This window comes from Mobula hypostoma, chromosome 5 (assembly GCF_963921235.1).
Source record: "Mobula hypostoma chromosome 5, sMobHyp1.1, whole genome shotgun sequence".
In the NCBI taxonomy this organism is placed as follows: domain Eukaryota; kingdom Metazoa; phylum Chordata; class Chondrichthyes; order Myliobatiformes; family Myliobatidae; genus Mobula; species Mobula hypostoma.
This window is the reverse complement of record NC_086101.1, coordinates 114,281,770-114,303,464: the sequence shown is the minus strand read 5'-3', so window position 1 is coordinate 114,303,464 and position 21,695 is coordinate 114,281,770. Positions and strand designations below refer to the sequence as shown.

The 21,695-nt window shown below is 50.0% G+C and overlaps 1 protein-coding gene across 1 annotated transcript in view; it reads right to left on the bottom strand.

The window, feature by feature from the left end:
• Positions 1 to 21,695, bottom strand: part of LOC134346940 (polyamine-transporting ATPase 13A3-like) — a 139,560-nt gene that overhangs the window by 79,564 nt on the left and 38,301 nt on the right. Inside the window, exons 8-10 of the mRNA XM_063048816.1 lie at positions 3,442 to 3,576; positions 3,281 to 3,353; positions 2,915 to 3,046 (exon numbers count right to left, since the gene is read on the bottom strand). Coding sequence (XP_062904886.1) covers positions 2,915 to 3,046; positions 3,281 to 3,353; positions 3,442 to 3,576 — 340 coding nt within the window. The remainder of the gene's footprint in view (positions 1 to 2,914; positions 3,047 to 3,280; positions 3,354 to 3,441; positions 3,577 to 21,695) is intronic.

Here is a 21,695-nt window from a genome sequence, read left to right as displayed (position 1 = left end):
AAACTTTGAATGTTCCTATAAGAGAAAGCAATACCGTTTCTTGTAATGATTGCTGACACACCCACACAAATTTACTGTTCACTAGGAAGCAATAATTTAACTCACTCCACTATAAACTTAGATTGAAATTATATTGACAACATATTTTAAACTGTAACAAACAAAATAAATATTAGTCTATAATGTGCACATAATCATTGGAACTCATTGTTGCATAATCAATCCAATTTGCTTCACTTCATTTACTCACGGTACTGAAAGGGTTCTACACTGAAGGGCCTGTCCCAGAAAAAAAACATTCACGCAACCTCCATGGAAAAGGCATTGAACTTTCTCCAACACTGTGTGCTAACTGGCTAGCTAAAAGTTATTTGTACATCCGCTGTGAGACCATAGTATGTATCAGCATCTTCTAACAGCTGTATCTGTCCTTCTAAGTGGGTTCTTGAGTGTTTCACCATGTTCTTCTACAATGTTCATTATTAATTTCCATTTTCTTCCTTTTCCCTTGTTCAATTCCATGCTCTCTCTCGAAAATGGCTCCCCATTCTTTTTCCTATGCTATCTCTAGAATGTTCCCAAGACAAATCTCACTGGCCAATTCAACAAGCCTAACGTATCAATCATCTGAATTACTTGATTGTAAAATACAATGCCCAACAGCGTAACTGTAGCAATAAAATAAAGTAACTATTCCCCTCTCACTGGCAGAATCAGTGTGGTGTGGCGCATGCTCTGAATGCTTGGCCTTTATATACTTCTCAATCAGCTAATTAGCCATCATTACGGAAACTCAATTGAGACATAGGGATGGGGGCGTCTTGTCGCTGACTGGTTGCGTGGCGAACTCTGTGTGCTAACTTGAATTTTGTCCGCATTGCTTATAAATGGGACACGTCGACCTCAATTCCGTTTATAAGCCGATGTGGACAAAATTCTAGACAACACAGAGTTTACCATCAACCAATCAGCGATGACAACCCCTCGCCCCCTCCCTACGTCACAACTGCGTTGCAGTAATAACAGCCGACCGACTGAATGGTAGGTATATAAAGGCCAAGCATTCAGAGCACACAACACAAGTGGACAATGTACTGATGATGTCTCCTCGTGTGTTGATGAAACATTTGCAAATAGATTGCCAAGATCAGAGAACAACTCAACCCAATCATGTCAAGGATGTCAGAGCTACCTGTCCTGTTTCACATCGACACCTCCTATGGCATCTCAGGAGCAGCACCTCATCACTTGGGTTGAGGAGCAGAGTCAACCTGAGTCAGGGGGCTGTGGACACAGCTCAGCACATCACAGGAATGTGGCCTCCCCTCTATGGACTCCATCAACATGCCTCACCACCTTGGTAAAGTGACCATCATAATCAATGACCCAAACCACACTAGATATTCTCTTTTCCCCTCTCCCACTGGGCAGCAGATACAAAACCCTGAGAGTATGTACTAGCAGGGTGAAGGACAGCTTTTACCCCACTGTTAACAGACTATTAAATGATTCCCTCAGCAGGGTCTCCCAACATGAGGTCCACAGACCCCTCGGTTAATGGTAAGACTCTATGGCATAAGGAAAGGTTGGGAACACCTGCCCTAGGTAGATAAGATGGACTCTTGTCCTCACAATCTATCTTATGATTTTGCACTTCGTTGTTTACCAGCACTGTTCTTTCTCTGTAACTTATTGTGAACTTCAGAAAGGATAGTACTTGGGAACACACACTTGTCCTCGTAGAGGGGTCAGAAGTGGAAAGAGTGAGCAACTTCCAAGTTCCTGGGTGTCAATCTGAGGATCTAAAATATTGATGGAACTACAAGGAAGGCATGATAGTGGCTATATTTAATTAGGAGTTTGAGAACATTTGGTATGTCACCAAAGACGCTTGTAAATTTCTACAGATGTACTGGGGACCGCATTCTGACTGGCTGCATCACCGTCTGGTATTGGGGAGGGGGTGGTCTACTGCACAGAATCGAAATAAGCTGTGGAGAGTTGTAAGCTTAGTCAGCTCCAACATGCGCACTATCCTCCACAGTATCCAGGACATCTTCAAGGAGCGATGTCTCAAAAAGGCATCGCCCATCATTAAGGACCCCTAACACCCAGGACATGCCCTTTTCTCATTGTTACCATCAGAAAGGAGGTACAGGAGCCTGAAGGCACACACTCAGTGATTCTTCCTCTCTGCCATCTGATTTCTGAATGGACATTGACCCCATGAACATCACCTCACCACCTCTGAATTTCTATTTTTGCACAACGTATTAACTAATTAATATATAAACTTACTGTGATTCACTGTTTTTTCTCTATTATTATGAATTGCATTATACAAATTTCACGCCATATGTTGGTGATATTAAACCTGATTCCAATTCTGTTAACTGTAACACTTTATTCTGCATTCTTATTACTCTACCTCAATGCCAATCAACTGAATGATAAGTATATAAAGGCCAAGCATTGCACTGTGTAACACGACCATAAGATATAGGAGCAGAATTAGGCCATTTCCCCCATTGAGTCCACTTCACCATTGCTGAACCATTTCACCTCTAAGCCTCAATCTCCTGTCTTCTCTGTATCCTCTCATGCCCTGACCAATCAAGAATCTATCAACCTCTGCCTTCACAGCCGCTGGTGGCAACAAATTCCACAGGTTCACCACTAATGATCTGATCTGTTTGAAGAGTGTGCAAGACAAGATTTTCACTGTACCTTGGTACAAGTGACAATAATAAGCTAAACCAAATATAACCAACAAAAAAAGCCATTGTTACAGAAGCATTAAAATCAATCTCTATGGTGGTGACACAGAGAATCTTCCTTGAAACAGGCCCCTACACCAGAGTGACACTGGTATCAAACCCCACCCCCAGCAGAGTAACATGGGAATAAAGCTCACCAGTTAGCAGGCTCTCATTGACAACACAAGTTCCACTGATCAGCACCGCATCACAGGGCATCATCAAGCCATTGGTCGGGATGTGAATGACATCACCAGGTACCAGATCAGTGGAGAATATTTCCTCGGTGACTGGGGAAAAGAATAAAATTTAGTAATTCACCCTGATCACAGTGACAAAATGAAAATGGGAGGAGAGGGAAGAGATGGGGGGTGGGGGAAGAGTAGAGAGGAGGCAGAAGGGGGGGGACGCAGGGGGAGAGCAGGGAGGTGGGGAGAGGCAATAAGAGGGGCAGCAGAGATGGGAGAAGGGGCAGAGGAAGTGACGTAGTTACGAGGTTGACAGTGTGCAAGGCGCAGACTCACCATTGTTATCGCGGTAAACCCTCAGACGTACCACATTGTGAGCTGCCACCATGTCATGTAACAGTGTGTATTGCTAAGGAGGCAAATGAAAGAGGATGAGAGGTCTAGCAGGAAGTCCAGGCTGAGTTCCTGATGGCCACACAGTGACAGAGATCACTTACCTTTTTCACAAAGTACAGAGTGACACAGATGGAAAGGAGAGACATGATGACAATGGCAGATGCATACAGGTAGTATTCATCGAAGGACCAGAGGATCACACTGAAGACTTGGAAAACATGGAATGGATTCAGCACCTGGAGAGTGGAAAACCAGGAAAATTAAAAGGGAAGTGCTTCAGTACAGTCTGCAATTCTTCCTTTCCGTCTCTACTTTCTGAGGAGGTTGAAAAGAGCTGGACTATGCACACCGATACTCCCGACCTTCTACAGGTGCGTAGTAAAGAGCATTCTATCACGCTGCTTCACTGCATGGCAGAAACTGCACTGTGGCAGACAGGAAGGCTCTACAACCTTGTACTCAGAAAATTGATTGTGGATTTCAGAAAGGGTAAGACAAGGGAACACACTTCAGTGCTCATAGAGGGAAAACCAGAAGTGAAGAGGGTGAGCAATTTCAAGTTCCTGTGTGTCAGTATCCCTGAGGATCTATCCTGGGCCAAATATATCAATGCAGCTACAAAGAATATAGCATGACAGCAGCTATATTTCATTAAGAGTTTGAGGAGATTTACACACTTACACATTTCTGCAGATGTGCCATGGAAAGCATTCTAACCAGCTACATCACTGTCTGATATGGGGGGTGGGGCTACTGCACAGGATCAAAATAAATTGCAAAAAGTTGTAAACTTAGTCAGCCCCCTCATGGGCACTAGTCTCCGTAGTATACAGGACATCTTCAAGGAGCAATACCTCAAAAAAAAGCAGCATCCATCATTAAGGACCCCCATCAGGGGAAATTTTCTCCAAGAGAGGGAATTTCTAGAATGCCTACGAGATGGCTTTTTAGAGCAGCTCGTGGTTGAGCCAACTAGGGGATCCGCTATTCTAGATTGGGTGTTGTGCAATGAACCGGAAATGATTAGAGAGCTTAGGTAAAAGGACTCTTAGGGAAGTGATCATAATATGATCAAATTTGCACTGAAATTTGAGAAGGAGAAGCTAAAGTCAGATGTATCAGTATTACAGTGGAGTAAAGGAATTACACAGGCATGAGTGAAGAGTTGGCCAGAACTGATTGGAAAAGAACACTGGCAGGGATGATGGCAGAGCAGCAAAGACTGAAATTTCTGGAAGCAATTCAGAAGGCATAGGATATATACAGCCTAAAGAGGAAGAGTTATTCTAAAAGAAAGATGACATAACCGTGACCAACAAGAAAAATCAAAGCCAAAGAGAAGGTATATAATAGAGCAAAAATTAGTGGGCAGTTAGAGGATTGGGGGGGCTTTTAAAAACCAACAGAAGGCAACTAAAGAAGTCATTAAGAAGGTAAAGATGGAATACGAAAGTAAGCTAACCAATAATATTAAAAAGGATACCAAAAGTTTCATATTCAGATACATAAAGTGTAAAAGAGAAGCAAGAGTGTTTATCAGACCGCTGGAAAATGATGCTGGAGAGGTAGTAATGGGAGTCAACAAAATGACAGATGAACTGAATAAATATTTAGCATCAGTCTTCAGCATTATGGCCCCTCCTCCTCCTCCTTCCCCAATCCCATCTCCCCCTCTCACCTCATCTCCTTACTTGCCCATCACCTTCATCTGGTACTCCTCCCCTTTCCCTTCTTCTATGGCCTTCTGTCCTCTCCCATCAGATCCCCCCTTCTCCAGCCCTTCATCTCTTTCACTAATTGACTTCCCAGTTCTTTACCCCACCCCTTCCTGTCTCCCAATTTCACGTATTACCTACTACCTTGAATTTCTTCTTCCCTCCCCCCCACCTTTTTACTCTGACTTCCCATCTTTTTTCTCCAGTCCCAATGAAGGGTCTCGGCCCGAAACGTCAACTGTTTACTCCTTCCCATAGGTGCTGCTTGGTCTGCTGAGTTCTTCTAGTATTTTGTTACTAGCAGTATGGTGGAAGTTTCCAGACATTTCAAAAGATCCCTGATACACAGGTAGATTAGGTGGCAAAGTAAGCAATAAGATATAAGAGCAGAGCAGAATTAGGCTATTTGGTCCATCGAGTCAGTTCCACCCCCTTCCCCTGCCTTCTCCCTGTAACCTTTGACGCCTTATCAACCTCCACTTTCAAATATATTCAAGTTTATTGTCATTTAACTATATACATGCAAATAACACATAACCATATAATTTACATGTGTGGCGCATGGCCAAGTGGTTAGGGTGTTGGGCTTATGATCTGAAGGTCATGGGTTTGAGTCTCCACCAAGGCAGCGTGTTGTGTCTTTGAGCAAGGCACTTAACCACACACTGCTCCAATCCACCCAGCTGAAAAATGGGTACCGGCAAATGCTGGGGGTTAACCTCGCGATAGACTGGCGTCCTATCTGGGGGGAGTCTCATACTCTCAGTCGCTTCACACCACAGAAACTGGCATAAGCACCGGCCTGATGGGCCACAAGGCCCGGGCCAAACTTTAACTTTAAATATAATTTATATAGAAACGAGACCGTGTTCCTTCGTACCAGAGTGCAAAGCACAGTAGTGCTCATAACATATAATTTATGATGCTATAGATAAAACCGACAGATAAATCACACATAAATAACAAAGTGCATTAATTTTAAATATTAGAAAGGTACTGAACAGATTAACCAGTGACACTTCACATATGATGCAGCCAGGAATTCAGAAGTCCAATGGCCTGGGGTAAGAAATTGTTTCTCACCCTAAACGTTCTTGTTTTTATGCATCATAGTCTTTTGCCTGATGGTAGAAAGTTAAAGAGGATGCTGGATGGATGGGTATCCGGATCCTTGATAATACTAAGGGCCCTGCGTATGCGGCACTCCTGTTAAATGTCTCTGATGGATGGTAGGGAGATCCCTATGATCCTCTCAGCTGTTCTCAGAGTCCTTTGTAGGGACTTCCAGTCCAATGCTCAACTGCTCCCATACCAGATGGGGAAGCAACTTGTCAGGATGCTCACAATGGCACTCCTGTAAAATGCAGTTAAGATGGGATGGGTGAATGGGGGAGCCTTGCTTGCCTCAATCTTCTTAGAAAGTGAAGACACTGCTGTGTCTTCTTGTTCAGGGAGGTGATATTAAGAGACCAGGTGAGGTCATTTGTAGGTCCCAGGAGCTTGACGCACTTAACTCTCTCTACAGAGGAGCCAAATATTTGCATAGGGGGTTGGTTTGTCTGATGTTCAGGCTTAGGTTGTTCTTCTCACACCAATCCACCAGCCGCTGCCCTTCCTCTCTATCTTCCAACTCATCATTCTTCTTGATAAGGCCAACCACTGTTTTGTCATCCGCAAACTTGTTGACACTGTTTCAGCTGGACGCTGCAACACAGTCATGCATCAGCAGTGTAAACAGCAGCGGGCTGACCACACAGCATTGGGGGGTGGGGGGCACCAGTGCTCATCATAATGGGGCGAGAGATGTTGCTGCCCACACGGACTTCCAGTATCCAATTGCAGAGGGACGTGTTGAGACCCAGCGAGGACAGTTTCCCCACCAGTTTCTGGGGTATGGTGGTGTCACCAAACTGAAGTCTATAAACAGCAGTCTGGTATATGATACCCCATTTTCCAGGTAGGACAGGACTGAGTGGATAGCAGAGGCTATTGCATCATCAGTGGATCGATTTGAGTGATAAGTGAACTGGAAAGGGTTCAGTGTAGCTGGGGGAAAGGTTTTAATGTGCCCCAAGACCAGCTGCTTAAGATATTTCATAATGGTTGATTTTAATGCTACTGGACGATAATCATTGGGTCCTGCCTTAAATGACTTAGGCTCCACAGCCATCTGTGGCAACAAATTCCACTGATTCACCCGCCTTTAGCTAAAGAAATTGCTCCTCCTCTCTGTTCTAAAGGGATGTCCTTCTATTCTGAGGGTGTGCCCTCTGGTCCTAGATTCTCCCACTACAGGAAACATCCTCTCCATGTCCACTCTATCGAGGCCTTTAAAATATGGTAACATGAAGTATATAAGATACCGGACATAAGATTTAATGTAAGAGCAGAGAGATTATGGTACAACTTTGTTGGAATCGGTTGTGTTTTTATACTTTTTATTAGGTATTAATTATCATTGAAAAAAAACATTGAATAATCCACAGTTTTTTAACTGATGTAATATGTATTTTTAACAATTTGCATCTTTAACAAACTCGTGTATTTTTCCACAGAATGTGGCAGCTCGTCCCTACTTATTGGCAGAAGGCGGTACAGCAATTACATATAGCTTTTCATTTTTTTTTAAATTGGCCAAGTATTAGCACATTATATACACGTTACAATTGTGTAGCCTCTTATTTTTTTTATATATATAATTTTTACTGAGTTTTCAAAGTGATACATGAGAAAAAAAAAATCTACCCTCCCCCCCCCCCCGATACATACTCCTACCTAAAAAGAAAAGAAGCAAGAAAAAGGAACCGTCTGAATATTGGAAGGTTTGCACATGCTCCATGGGATAAAAATAAATTTAATATATATTTGTTACTTTCCCCCAAGGAACCAAGATCTTCATCATCCGAGCTATAAATAAGGGCTCCAAATATTCAAAAATGTTTCATATTTATCTCTTAAAATCTAAGACATTACTTAGCTTCTCAACTCTCATAGTTCCCTGGGGAATCTCTTTGAATTTCACCATGTTGCTATGTGCTTCCCTCCCATTCATCCAGGCAAAAAGAAAAAAAAGATAGATAAGATACAAAAAAAGAAAAAACAAAATACCCCCCAACCAATGTTGTGAATGAAAAGATACACAACACTACTCCCCTCCATTGTGCGGGTCGTGGCTGTTGCCACGCTTGCACACATGAATAACATAGCGATTGGTCAGTGTTTCTTCCAGCTCCCCCGTAACAAAAAGTTATATATATATATATATATAGAAAAAAGCTAATGTTATTATTCCCAGCTAATATTCCTCAAATTTTAACCTTTCTTCCCCTCCCTCATATAATTAATAATATATTTATATATTCATCCACCTAAAAATTCAACAGGCCTAATCCTTGATCCAGTCTTCATCTTCAATCCATCTCGCTCCCCTAAGTTTGTTCTTGTATCTGGTGAAAATTCAAAGAATCTCGCACAAACTCCTCCGCTTTCCGGTAATCGTCAAAAAATCTTTTTTCTCCACCAGGCAAGAAAATCTTCAAGGTTGCAGGATAACGCAGTATAAATTGATAACCGTGATCCCATAGGGCTTTTCTCACTGGATTAAACTTCTTCCTTCTTTTCAAAAGTTCATAACTTATGTCAGGCTAGAAAAAAATTTTCTTCCCTTCTATCATCAGTGGCCCTTTTCTCTTCTTGGCAGCTTGGGCAGCCGCCTGTAGAATCCATTCTTTGTCTTGAAATCTTAAAAATTTATTAAAATTGATCGTGGATATTGGTCATCTTGTGGTTTTGGTCTTAGAGGTCTTTGTACCCGCTCAATTTCAATTGATCGGTCTTCCTCTTTCATTTGCAAGGTTTTCGGGATCCATCTTTGAAAAAATTCTATTGGATTATCTCCCTCTATACCTTCTTTAAGACCAACAATTTTAATATTATTACGTCTACTAAAATTTTCCAACACGTACACTTTCTCCAAGAGTCGACTTCTTTCCATGTTCTAGACAAGCACATTATTTTCTGTTTTTTCCACTCTATCGTTAATATGCTCGATTGTTCTTTCCATCTTCTGAAGTTTCTTATCCATTTTATCCTGTCTTTTCATAGCTTTATCATAGCACATCTTCACATCTCTAAGCTGTTCTTAATTTTCTTAATTCAGCCGTTAATTGCAATAAAGCCTCTCTTATGTCTCCATCGTCTCCTTTACTTCCAATCTCTTCCAGTTCTTCCTCCTCTTCTTCATCTGTATTCTCTGCGGTATCCAATTCTGACTGAGTCACTTTCAGTTGCAGTGGCCGTCGGTTCTTGTAGTTTAAATTGTGTCCATTTGCGCATGTGCAATTCCGGCATCTTCTTCCGAGAGACCGCTACCGCTGCCATTGCTCCCCGTTCTTCTACGCCAGAGATAAAATGTGTCTCCTCTGAAGGAGATCCAACCTGAATCCGAGGCTCCATCGCTGCAGTAGGCCCTTTTTACTTCCCATCTCGCGGCAACTTCACAACAATGGACTTCTTCTGTTGCGGTATGCGAAGCATATCGTAGAGTAGTCTTACAAAGTTTATAAGTAGTTTTCGGAAAGTATTTATTAACTTTACTTTGCTTAAACGGTACTTTGCTGATTTTTTACGGGAGAGCTGGATTTACACGTCTCAATCCTACGTCATCATGTGACGCCCCCGTGTAGCCTCTTATTGATTTATCCCCATCCAAGGAACTTCTGTTATCTTGGGTATAAAAGTGATAGCACATTTTTTTCAAAAGCACCATATTGAACCTACTGAATCTCTTATTGCTCCTCTCTCATCTGCCGTGTTAATTTGCCTGTATCGTTGTTTAAACTTTAAAATAAACAATCGTGAAAATCAAAGTTTCTCGCTCATTCCTGATCTCCTAGAAGAACCCAGGGTTGGAAGTAACTGAGATCTGACAACTCTACAAACACTAGTTCGGCCATGGCTGAAGAATGAGTGCAGTTCGGATCACCATGCTATGGGAAGGAGGGAACAGTGCTGGAGAGGATGCAGGGGAGATTTCCCAGGACACTGTCTGGGATGGGAGGTTTCAGTTTAGAGGAGATAAAGGATGGGCTGGGCTTGTTTGGAGTGGAGAAGGATGAATGGTGAATCTGATTCAGACGACTGGATAACTGGGAGGCCTCGACTCCAGTCGGTGGGTTGAACTGCTGTGTAGCTCAGTGCGTAGTTGGCTAAAATAAAGCAGGAGGCTAGACATGGAGTAAAGCTCCCTCTGCATTGTCCCATCACACATTCCCAGGATGAGACACAGAGTCAAGCTCCCTCTACATCGTCCCATCACACACTCCCAGGGTCAGACAGAGTGAAGCTCCCTCCACAGTGTCCCATCACACACTCCAAGGGTCAGACACAGAGTGAAGCTCCCTCTACACTGTCCCAACACACACTCCCAGGGTCAGATGTAGAGTGAAGCTCCCTCTACAGTGTCCCATCACACACTCCCAGGGTTAGACAGAGTGAAGCTCCCTCTACAGTGTCCCATCACACACTCACAGGGTCAGACGTAGAGTGAAGCTCCCTCTACAGTGTCCCATCACACACTCCCAGGGTCAGACACAGAGTGAAGCTCCCTCTACACTGTCCCAACACACACTCCCGGGGTCAGACACAGAGAGGAGCTGTGCTGACTGAGCTGGGAGAAATCGAAGGAAAACTACTGGATAAAGTTCGTGGAATACTTTGGAGGTGGCTCTAAAAGTCTCTTGGACAACTGAGTGAGTGACGGCGTTTGTGTGGAAGCTCGGTGTGGAGTTTTACTGCCGGTTTGGGCTGAGTTTGTTGGCGGCTGCTAACTGCGTAGTTCCCAGCTGTGGCCGCTGGCAACTCGCCAGGAAGCCGGTTCACTCCAAAACCGGAGGCAAATGCCGTCGTTCCCCCCATTGACATCGGGGCTACGTTCCTCCTCCATTATTTTCCTGATTTTCGTCCGGTGTTGGAGCTGGAGCATCTGGAAGGACGTTTCGACCTCTCCCAGCCTGGGTTTCTGCAAGTCCGACGGAGCCTTTCCTAGCGCCGAGCCAGCGAGGAACTGTCGACTGCAAACTTTCCCGGCCAGTTATTCAACTCGCTCCAGGACTTCTAACCGGCACCGCTGTAAGATTCTCGGACTGGAAATAGCGCCAGCATACCGGACCGGTCTCCAGGGAGTTGCGGGCCTTTGGGGAGTTACGCAAGGGCGGCTGCCTCCCCGGCCTCGGACAACGCCCTGTTTCGGTCGGTGAAGGTGGAATGCGGGGTGCAATGTATTTTGCGCCCTGGAATGGCACTAGAAAAGTGTGCGGAGGCAATGGAGGACCTTGTGGGGAGAGGTGGTATTCTGGCCACCGAAAAGGAGTTTGGAAAGGCAGTGTTCTATCTGGCGAATGAAGAGCTAATGCACCGGGCCCTAAGCAGGGGAGTCATGGTAGGCAACATCTTTTTACCTATGGAGCTGGTGACGGCCCCCACGCAACGTATCGTGCTTGGGCATGTTAATCCTTTCATTCCAAATGAGGACCTGCTTCCCCCACTGGCCCGTTTAGTGCAAGTAAGGTCGGAGATCACTGCCATCCGACACAATTTTAAGAGACGCACCCTCCGCACCGTAATCTCTTTCCGGCGTCAGGTATTCATGCAGCTGGAAAGGGAGGACGATGTTGAGGGACGGTTTACTGTCCGGCATGGGGGTGTAGATTATCAGGTGTACTGGAGCTCTGAGCGCCCACGGTGCCATGCGTGCAGGGAGATGGGGCACTTTCGGATGGACTGTCCTATCACCCGGAACCCGAGGGAGCCCACTTCGGGCACCAGTGCCCCAGCTACCTCTGCCCCTGATCCTACTCCTGCACGTGCACCTGCGCCTGCATCTGACCCTGCCTCCGCCCCTTATCCTGCCCCAGCCCCTTACCCTGCCCCTACCCCATCCCTACTCCTACGGTTGGGTCGGTCCCTGCTCCTCTCCCTGTGGTTCAGGTGGGGGACGGGGTGGAGTCTGTGCGGAGTAAGAAGGCAAAGAAGAAATCCAAACAGCCTAAGAAGCCGGCCTCTGAGGCTGCAGAGCTCACGCCCATTTTGCCTGAAGTGGAGCGTGGGGCTCGGGGAGGTGCGCAAGCAGACGGGGCGATGGAAACAGAAAGCGCCGCCCCATCGGTGAAGCCTGCACCTGTGTGCTCCTCCGGCGTGAAGAGGAGAAGGGAACGTTCCCGCAAGAGGGCAGGGGATGTAGATGCGGGGGAGTCCCAGGAAGGGGTGGGAATCCGGGTAGGGGTTGGTTCTAAACCTGAGTCCGCAGATGTAGCCACCAGTCCTGGGGTAGATGGTGTGGTTGTGCAAAAAGCTTGTGATAACCCTGTTTGCACAAATGAGGCAGCCCTGGAGGCCTCCACCCAGGACCTACAAGTCAGCGCCTCCCTGGAGGCAAGTGTACCGAATAGTGTAAGAGGAGACGAGACAAAGCTCTCTCATTCTCAGCACCAGGCTGCTTGTGAGTCCCTTAGACCAAAGGTGCTGGGTTCACCTCTATACCTGCCCCCTGGGGAGGACGATATTCTATGCACGTCGACCCTAGCAATAAATGACTTGCAGGGAGTCCCTAGGGATTATCCCTCCACTGTTGCAAATGTGGATGAGGCTGATGCGACGGTGGAGCGGGCAGGTAAGAGCGAGGTGCCCGCTGCGCGGTGTGGGTCACAAGCGCAGCCATCTATTGGAACATGCGGGGAGGCCGATGGGGATTCTGTCTGCAGTGAAGGGTTGGAGGGGGACTCCTTCGATAGTGAAACAATGGACATCCTCACCCCTCCTGAGAAATCCCCATTGATACCTGTAGAAGAAATTAAGCATTTCATTCTCACCTCTGAGGGTGCAGAGCACCGGCCGCAACTAGCCTCGCTTCGCTGGCCCAGCATGCCGAGGCTGGTGAAGTCCCTGTGAGTCATCCTCAGACGGAAGGGAAAGGGAAAGAGGAATGCGGTGTCGGGGAACGACAGACGGCAACTAAAATCTTTCCTAGATGACCTAGTAAGGGACATCAGAGGGAGAAGCAGCCTCGCTCCTATGGGGGATGGTGGGTCACAGGGTGTTGCTGGTACCGCTTGAGCCCGGAAGGCAAAAAGTATCCTTGCTTTCTTTCCGGACAGTGTGGTGGAGGGCGCGTCCGCTCTCACCAAAATGGGCACAGCTGCTGACGCCTAGTGTACTCCCGACATGAAACTTACCATAGCTAGTCTCAATGTAAACGGCAGCAGGGGTCCTCTTCGCAGGCATAACAATTTCTCAGTCCTCAGGGATGGGCGGTACACGGTGAGTTTCCTGCAGGAAACCCATACCATCCCTGGGGACGAGTCTGCTTGGCTCCTGGAGTGGCAGGGCGGGGTCTACATGAGCCACCTCAGCTCCATTTCTAGCGGGGTGGTGATCCTGTTGGCCCTGACCTTCCAGCCAGTAATTGAAAGGGTCCAAGACGTTGTGCCCGGCCGTCTGCTCCACCTGGCTGGTGTACCATTGCATTTTATCAATGTGTATGCTCCCAGGCGCGGTGTGATGCAGACGCACCTATTCTGTCAGCTGTCCACCCTGCTGATTTCCATCGATCCTGGGGACTGCGTCATCCTCGGGGGAGATTTCAACTGTACCCTCCAGGCGGAGGACCGCTCGGGCCTCCAATGCGACCCAGCATCAGCAAAAAGGTTAAAGGAGCTAGTCGGCTCCTTTGACTTAGTGGACAGCTGGCGGAATCTTCACCCCAACTCTAGCGCCTCCTCGAGAAGGTCTAGAGAAGGAGGTTCCAGGATAGACCTCATGTACATCTCTCGGGCCTACGTCTCCCGCATGTTGGCGTCCTCCATGCGGCCAGTGTCGTGCTCGGATCATCACCTTGTGTGGATGGAATTTATTCCACTACACCCTCGGGTGGGATCCGTGTATTGGCATTTTAACAACCGGCTGCTGGAGGACAGCCAATTCCGGGATTCGTTCCGAGCGTTCTGGGTCTCCTGGAAGGAGAGGCGGAGAGAGTTCTGCTCCCTACAGCTATGGTGGGATGTGGGCAAAGCCAACATCCGGTTTTTATGTCGGGAGTACACTAGGGGGTCAACAAAGAGGCGGGGCTCTGAGATTGAGCGGCTTGAGAGAGCGTTGCTTGACCTGGAGTCCCGCCTCGGTCCGACCGCTGGAGAGCAACAGCTGTGGCAGGAATACCAGGAGAAGAAGGACGCACTAAGGAACCTGCAGCTTCAGCAGTCCCGAGGTGCGTATGTGAGGTCACGGATCCAAATGCTGCAGAATTTGGACCGTGGCTCACCCTTCTTCTACTCGTTGGAGAGGTGGCGGGGAGTTCAAAAGCAGCTAGTAGAGCTGCTGGCTGCCGATGGCTCCTCCATCACGGACCCTGACGGAATTAACAACGAAGTCCGTTCATTCTATCGGTCCTTATTCTCGCCTGATCCGTCAAATGCGGAGGCGTGTAATGAGGTCTGGAAGGATTTGCCTAAGGTCAGTCCAAAGAACGCAGTGCGTCTGGATGCCCCCCTGACTCGGGAGGAGCTGTCCACTGCCCTTCGGCAACTCCGGAGGGGTAAGTCCCCTGGCTTGGATGGACTGAGTGTTGAGTTTTGTCAGGCTTTTTGGGATGTCCTGGGGGATGATTACAGCCTTGTCCTAGGGGAGAGCCTAGCCACCGGAGAAATGCCCCTCTCATGGCGAACAGCTGTTGTGGTCCTACTGCCCAAGAAGGGGGACCTCCGCCTGCTAAAGAACTGGCGACCAGTCTCCCTCTTGTGCGCGGACTACAAGATCTTTGCCCGGGCAATGGCCAACCGTCTGGGTTCGGTAATTGGACAGCTGGTCCATCCTGACCAATCTTACACAGTCCCGGGGCGCTCCATCCAGGACAATGTCCACTTAGTACGGGACCTGATCCACGTGCTCCAGGAGACTGGGTGCCCGGCAGCGTTTCTTTCTCTTGACCAGGAGAAGGCGTTTGACTGGGTAGACCACAGTTTCCTGGTGGGCACCCTGCAGGCTTTTGGGCTCGGACCACACTTTGTGGCCAGAGTTTGGCTCCTGTACTCTGCCGCAGAGTGCCTAGTTAAGATTAACGGATCATTGACAGGACCTATTCCCTTCCGAAGAGGAGTGCGTCAAGGGTGCCCCATGTCTGGTCAACTGTATGCGATCTGTGTCGAGCCATTCCTCAGCCTTCTTCGGCGAAGGCTGACAGGTCTGGTTCTGCGCGAACCGGACATGGGGGTCGTCCTCTCGGTCTACGCCGATGACGTACTCCTCATGATGACAGACCCCTGTGACCTGCGGAGGACGCGCGAGTGCCAAGATGTTTTCTCGGCGGCATCCTCCGCGAGGATCAACTGGGCGGAATGTTCCGGACTCTTAGTAGGCCAGTGGCAGGTGGACTCCCTGCCGGAGATGAGAGCTTTTGAGTGGAGCACCAGACGTCTTCTCTATCTGGGAGTCTACCTGAGTCCTTCTGGGGAGACCTGGCTGGCAAACTGGCAGGACCTGGAGACAAAGGTCATGGCCCGGCTAGGGCGCTGGTCAGCCCTTATCAGGGTGCTTTTCTATCGAGGCAGGGTGGTGGTCATAAACCAGCTGGTGGCCTCCATGTTGTGGTACCGGATGGTCACCTTGGCCCCCCCTGCCCCTATTGTTGCGAGAATGTAGAGGAAGCTAGTGGATTTCTTCTGGGGTAACAGGAAACACTGGGTCGCTACAACGGTTCTGAGTCTCCCAGTAGGAGAAGGCGGACAGTCGCTGGTGTGTGTACGCACACGGCTGGCGGCTCTCCGCCTCAGGACTCTGCAGAGATTCCTGTACGCCAAGCACCCTCCCAGGTGGCACGTGTTGGCGACTTTCTTCCTCCGGAGGGGCTGTCTTCACGAAGATATGCAGCTATCACCGGCGGGCGTCAGCCGTGCTGCTTTGCAGAGGCTGCCCGGCTTCGATCAGGACCTACTGAGAGTCTGGAATATGGTTGCCTCAGGCCGGGAATCCCTTCCTCTGGAAGAGAGCGGGGTCCTGGCCGACCCTTGCCCTGCCTCAACGGATGTCGGTGCGGCTCAGGTGTGTGGATCGACTCAAGCTGAGCTGCTCGTCGGGCCCAGGCCCTGCGGCCTTACCCGAGAGACGAATCCACACAACTTGAGCCGTCTTTCATCGACACCCACAATCCCATTCAGGGATGCAAGCAGGAGGTACCTTTATGGGCTGCTGCTCCACACCCTCCACTTCCTAGCCCTTGTCCACTGTCCCGACACGCCATGGCGGTCGGTCTCCTCATCTGGAGGTGAGGGGGGTCCCCAATGGAAGACCCTTTACAAGGGAGTCCTCCCCATGCACCTTGGGGATCTCGGCTGGAGGGTACTGCATAAAGCGGTGCCCTGCAATAAGTTCTTTAGTCTGTACATGGATCTCCCAGCCGCATGTCACTTCTGTGGGCTGGAGGAGACCGTGTACCACATGTACGTGGAGTGTGTGAGGCTGCAGCCCCTTTTCGCGTATTTGCGTGGGCTGCTTCTCGCCTTCTGGTTGCATTTCAGTCCCACCCTATTTATATATGGTCATCCAGTAAGGAGGGGGGCACAGAGGGATGAGGATGTCCTTGTCAACTTGCTCCTGGGGCTGGCGAAAATTGCCATCCGTGGTTCCTGGAAAAGGGTGGCAGGAGGTTCTCCCCGGGCGGACTGCCTGGCTATGTTTAGGGGGTACGTTTGTGCCCGGGTGAACATTGAAAAGGAATACGCACAGTCCACGGCGATCGTAGAGGTGTTCCAGGACCGTTGAGCTCCGCGGGGTGTAAATGCCATCATTGATGAGGATGGTAATATATTGGTTTAACATGTATTGGGTCTGTTTGTAGTGTAGTAAATGTATTAGTCACCGGTTTTGTAAATATTGTATAGCACTGACATTTGTAATAAAGAATTTTGTAAAAAAAAAGGGTCAGACACAGAGTGAAGCTCGCTCTAAAGTGTCCCATCACACACTCCCAGGGTTAGACAGAGTGAAGCTCCCTCTACAGTGTCCCATCACACACTCACAGGGTCAGACGTAGAGTGAAGCTCCCTCTACAGTGTCCCATCACACACTCACAGGGTCAGACGTAGAGTGAAGCTCCCTCTACAGTATCCCATCACACACTCCCAGGGTTAGACAGAATAAAGCTCCTTCTACACTGTCCCATCACACACTCCCAGGGCTAGACAGAGTGAAGCTCCCTCTGCACTGTCCCATCACACACTACCGGGGTCAGACACAGAGTGGAGCTGTGCTGACTGAGCTGGGAGAAATCGAGGCAAAACTACTGGATAAAGTTCGTGGAATACTTTGGAGGTGGCTCTAAAAGTCTCTTGGACAACTGAGTGAGTGACGGCGCTGGTGTGGAAGCTTGGTGTGGAGTTTTACTGCCAGTTTGGACTGGGATTGTCGGCGGCTGCTAACTGCGTAGCTCCCAGCTGCGGCTGCTGGCAACTTGCCAGGAAGCCGGTTCGCTCCAAAACCGGAGGCAAATGCCGTCGTTCCCCCCCATTGACATCGGGGCAACATTCCTCCTCCTTTATCTTCCTGATTTTCGTCCGGTGTCGGAGCCGGAGCATCTGAAAGGACGTTTCGACCTCTCCCGGCCTGGGTTTCTGCAAGTCTGACAGAGCCTTTCCTGGCGCCGAGCCAGCGAGGAACTGTCGACTGCAAACTTTTCCGGCCAGTTAGTCGATTCGCTCCAGGACTTCTAACAGGCACTGCTGTGAAATTCGCGGACTGGAAACAGCGCCAGCATGCTGGACCGGTCTCCAGGGAGTCGCGGGCCTTCGGGGAGTTACGCAAAGGCGGCTGCCTACCCGGCCTCGAACAACGCCCTGTTCCGGTCGGTGAAGGTGGAACGCGGGGTGCAATGTATTTTGCGCCCGGGAATGACACTAGAAAAGTGTGCGGAGGCCATGGAGGACCTGGTGGGGAAAGGCGGCATTTTGGCCACCGAAAAGGAGTTCGGAAAGGCGGTGTTCTATCTGGCGAATAAAGAGCTAGTGCACCGGGCCCTAAGCAGGGGAGTCACGGTAGACAACATCTTTTTACTGATGGAGCTGGTGACGGCCCCCACGCAACGTATCGTGCTTGGGCATGTTAAGCCTTTCATTCCAAATGAGGACCTGCTTTCCCGGCTGGCCCGTTTAGGGCAAGTAAGGTCGGAGATCACTGCCATCCGACACAAATTTAAGAGACGCACCCTCCGCACCATAATCTCTTTCCGGCGTCAGGTATTCATGCAGCTGGAAAGGGAGGACGATGTTGAGGGCTGGTTTACTGTCCGGCACGAGGGAGTAGATTATCAGGTGTACTGGAGCTCCGAGCGCCCACGGTGCCATGCGTGCAGGGAGATGGGGCACTTTCGGAGAGACTGTCCTACCACCCGGAACCCGAGGGAGCCCACTTCGGGCACCAGTGTCCCAGCTACCTCTGCCCCTGATCCTACTCCTGTGCGTGCACCTGCGCCTGCATCTGACCCTGCCCCCGCCCCTTATCCTGCCCGGCCCCTCACCCTGCCCCTACCCCTATCCCTACTCCTACGGTTGGGTCGGTCCCTGCTCCTCTCCCTGTGGTTCAGGTGGGCGACGGGGTGGAGTCTGTGCAGAGTAAGAAGGCAAAGAAGAAATCCAAACAGCCTAAGAAGCCGGCCTCTGAGGCCGCAGAGCTCACGCCCATTTCGCCTGAAGTGGAGCGTGGGGCTCGGGGAGGTGCGCAAGCAGACGGGGCGATGGAAACAGAGAGCACCGCCCCATCGGTGAATCCTGCACCTGTGTGCTCCTCCGGCGTGAAGAGGAGAAGGGAACGTTCCCGCAAGAGGGCAGGGGATGTAGATGCGGGGAAGTCCCAGGAAGAAGTGTTAATCCGGGCAGATGTTAGTTTCAAACCTGAGTCCCCAGATGTAGCCACCAGTCCTGGGGTAGATTGTATGGTTGTGCAGAAAGCTTGTGATAGCCCTGTTTGCACAAATGAGGCAGCCCTGGAGGCCTCCACCCAGGACTTACTAGTCAGCGCCTCCCTGGAGGCAAGTGTACCGAATAGTGTAAGAGGAGACGAGACAAAGCTCTCTCATTCTCAGCACCAGGCTGCTTGTGAGTCCCTTGGACCAAAGGTGCTGGCCCCTGGGGAGGACGATATTCTATGCACGCCAACCCCAGCAATAAATGGCTTGCAGGGAGTCCCTGGGGATTATCCCTCCACTGTCGCAAATGTGGATGAGGCTGATGCGACGGTGGAGCGGGCAGGTAAGAACGAGGTGCCCGCTGCGCGGTGTGGGTCACAAGCGCAGCCATCTATTGGAACATGCAGGGAGGCCGATGGGGATTCTGTCTGCAGTGAAGGGTTGGAGGGGGCCTCCTTCGATAGTGAAACAAATGGACATCCTCACCCCTCCTGAGAAATCCCCATTGATACCTGTAGAGGAAATTAAGCATTTCATTCTCACCTCTGAGGGTGCAGAGCACCGGCCGCAACTAGCCTCGCTTCGCTGGCCCAGCATGCCGAGGCTGGTGAAGTCCCTGAGAGTCATCCTCAGACGGAAGGGAAAGGGGAAGAGGAATGCGGTGTCGGGGAACGACAGACGGCAACTAAAATCTTTCCTAGATGACCTAGTAAGGGACATCAGAGGGCTCCAACGGGGGATGGTGGGTCACAGGGTGTCGCTGGTACCGCTCGAGCCCGGAAAGCAAAAGGTATCCTTGCTTTCTTTCCGGACAGTGTGGTGGAAGGCGCCTCCGCTCTCACCGAAATGGGCGCAGCTGCTGAGACCTAGTGTGCTCCCGCCATGAAGCTTACCATAGCTAGTCTAAATGTAAACGGCAGCAGGGGTCCTCTTCGCAGGCATAACAATCTCTCAGTCCTCAGGGATGGGCGGTATACGGTGAGTTTCCTGCAGGAAACTCATACCATCCCTGGGGACGAGTCTGCTTGGCTCCTGGAGTGGCAGGGCGGGGTCTACATGAGCCACCTCAGCTCCATTTCTAGCGGGGTGGCGATCCTGTTGGCCCCGACCTTCCAGCCAGTAATTGAAAGGGTCCAAGACGTTGTGCCTGGCCATCTGCTCCACCTGGCTGTGCGCCTGGATGGTGTACCATTGCATTTTATCAATGTGTATGCTCTCAGGCGCAGGGTGATGCAGATGCGCCTATTCTGTCAGCTGTCCACCCTGCTGAGTTCCATCGATCCTGGGGACTGCGTCATCCTCGGGGGAGATTTCAACTGTACCCTCGAGGTGGAGGACTGCTCGGGCCTCCAACGCGACCCAGCATCAGCAAAAAAGTTAAAGGAGCTAGTCGGCTCCTTTGACTTGGTGGACAGCTGGCGGAATCTTCACCCCAACTCTAGCGCCTTCTCGAGAAGGTCTAGAGAAGGAGGTTCCAGGATAGACCGCATGTACATCTCTCGGGCCTACGTCTCCCGCGTGTCGGCGTCCTCCATGCGGCCAGTGTCGTGCTCAGATCATCACCTTGTGTGGATGGAATTTATTCCACTACACTCTCGGGTGGGATCCGGGTATTGGCATTTTAACAACCAGCTGCTGGAGGACAGCCGATTCCGGGATTCGTTCCGAGCGTTCTGGGTCTCCTGGAAGGACAGGCGGAGAGAGTTCTGCTCCCTACGGCTATGGTGGGATGTGGGCAAAGCCCACGTCCGGTTTTTATGTCGGGAGTACACTAGGGGGTCGACAAAGAGGCAGGGCTCTGAGGTTGAGCGGCTTGAGAGAGCGTTGCTTGACCTGGAGTCCCGCCTCGGTCCGACCGCTGGAGACCAGCAGCTGTGGCAGGAATACCAGGAGAAGAAGGACGCACTAAGGAACCTGCAGCTTCAGCAGTCCCGAGGTGCGTACGTGAGGTCACGGATCCAAATGCTGCAGGATTTGGACCGTGGCTCACCCTTCTTCTACTCGTTGGAGAGGTGGCGGGGAGTTCAAAAGCAGCTAGTGGAGCTGCTGGCTGCCGATGGCTCCTCCATCACTGACCCCGAAGGAATTAACAACGAAGACCGTTCATTCTATCGGTCCTTATTCTCGCCTGATCCGTCAAATGCGGAGGCGTGTAGCGAGGTCTGGAAGGATTTGCCTAAGGTCAGCCCAGAGGACACAGTGCGCCTGGACGCCCCCCTGACTCGGGAGGAGCTGTCCACTGCCCTTCGGCAACTCCGGAGGGGCAAGTCCCCTGGTTTGGATGGACTGAGTGTTGAGTTTTATCAGGCTTTTTGGGATGTCCTGGGGGATGATTACAGCCTTGTCCTAGGGGAGAGCCTAGCCACCAGAGGAATGCCCCTCTCATGGCGAAGAGCTGTTGTGGTCCTACTGCCCAAGAAGGGAGACCTCCACCTGCTAAAGAACTGGCAGCCGGTCTCCCTCTTGTGCGTGTACTACAAGATCTTCGCCCGGGCAATGGCCAACCGTCTGGGTTCGGTAATTGGACAGCTGGTCCATCCTGTCCAATCTTACACAGTTCCGGGGCGCTCCATCCAAGACAATGTCCACCTAGTACGGGTCCTGATGCACCTACTCCAGGAGACTGGGACCCCGGCAGCGTTTCTTTCTCTTGACCAGGAGAAGGCGTTTGACCGGGTGGACCACAGTTTCC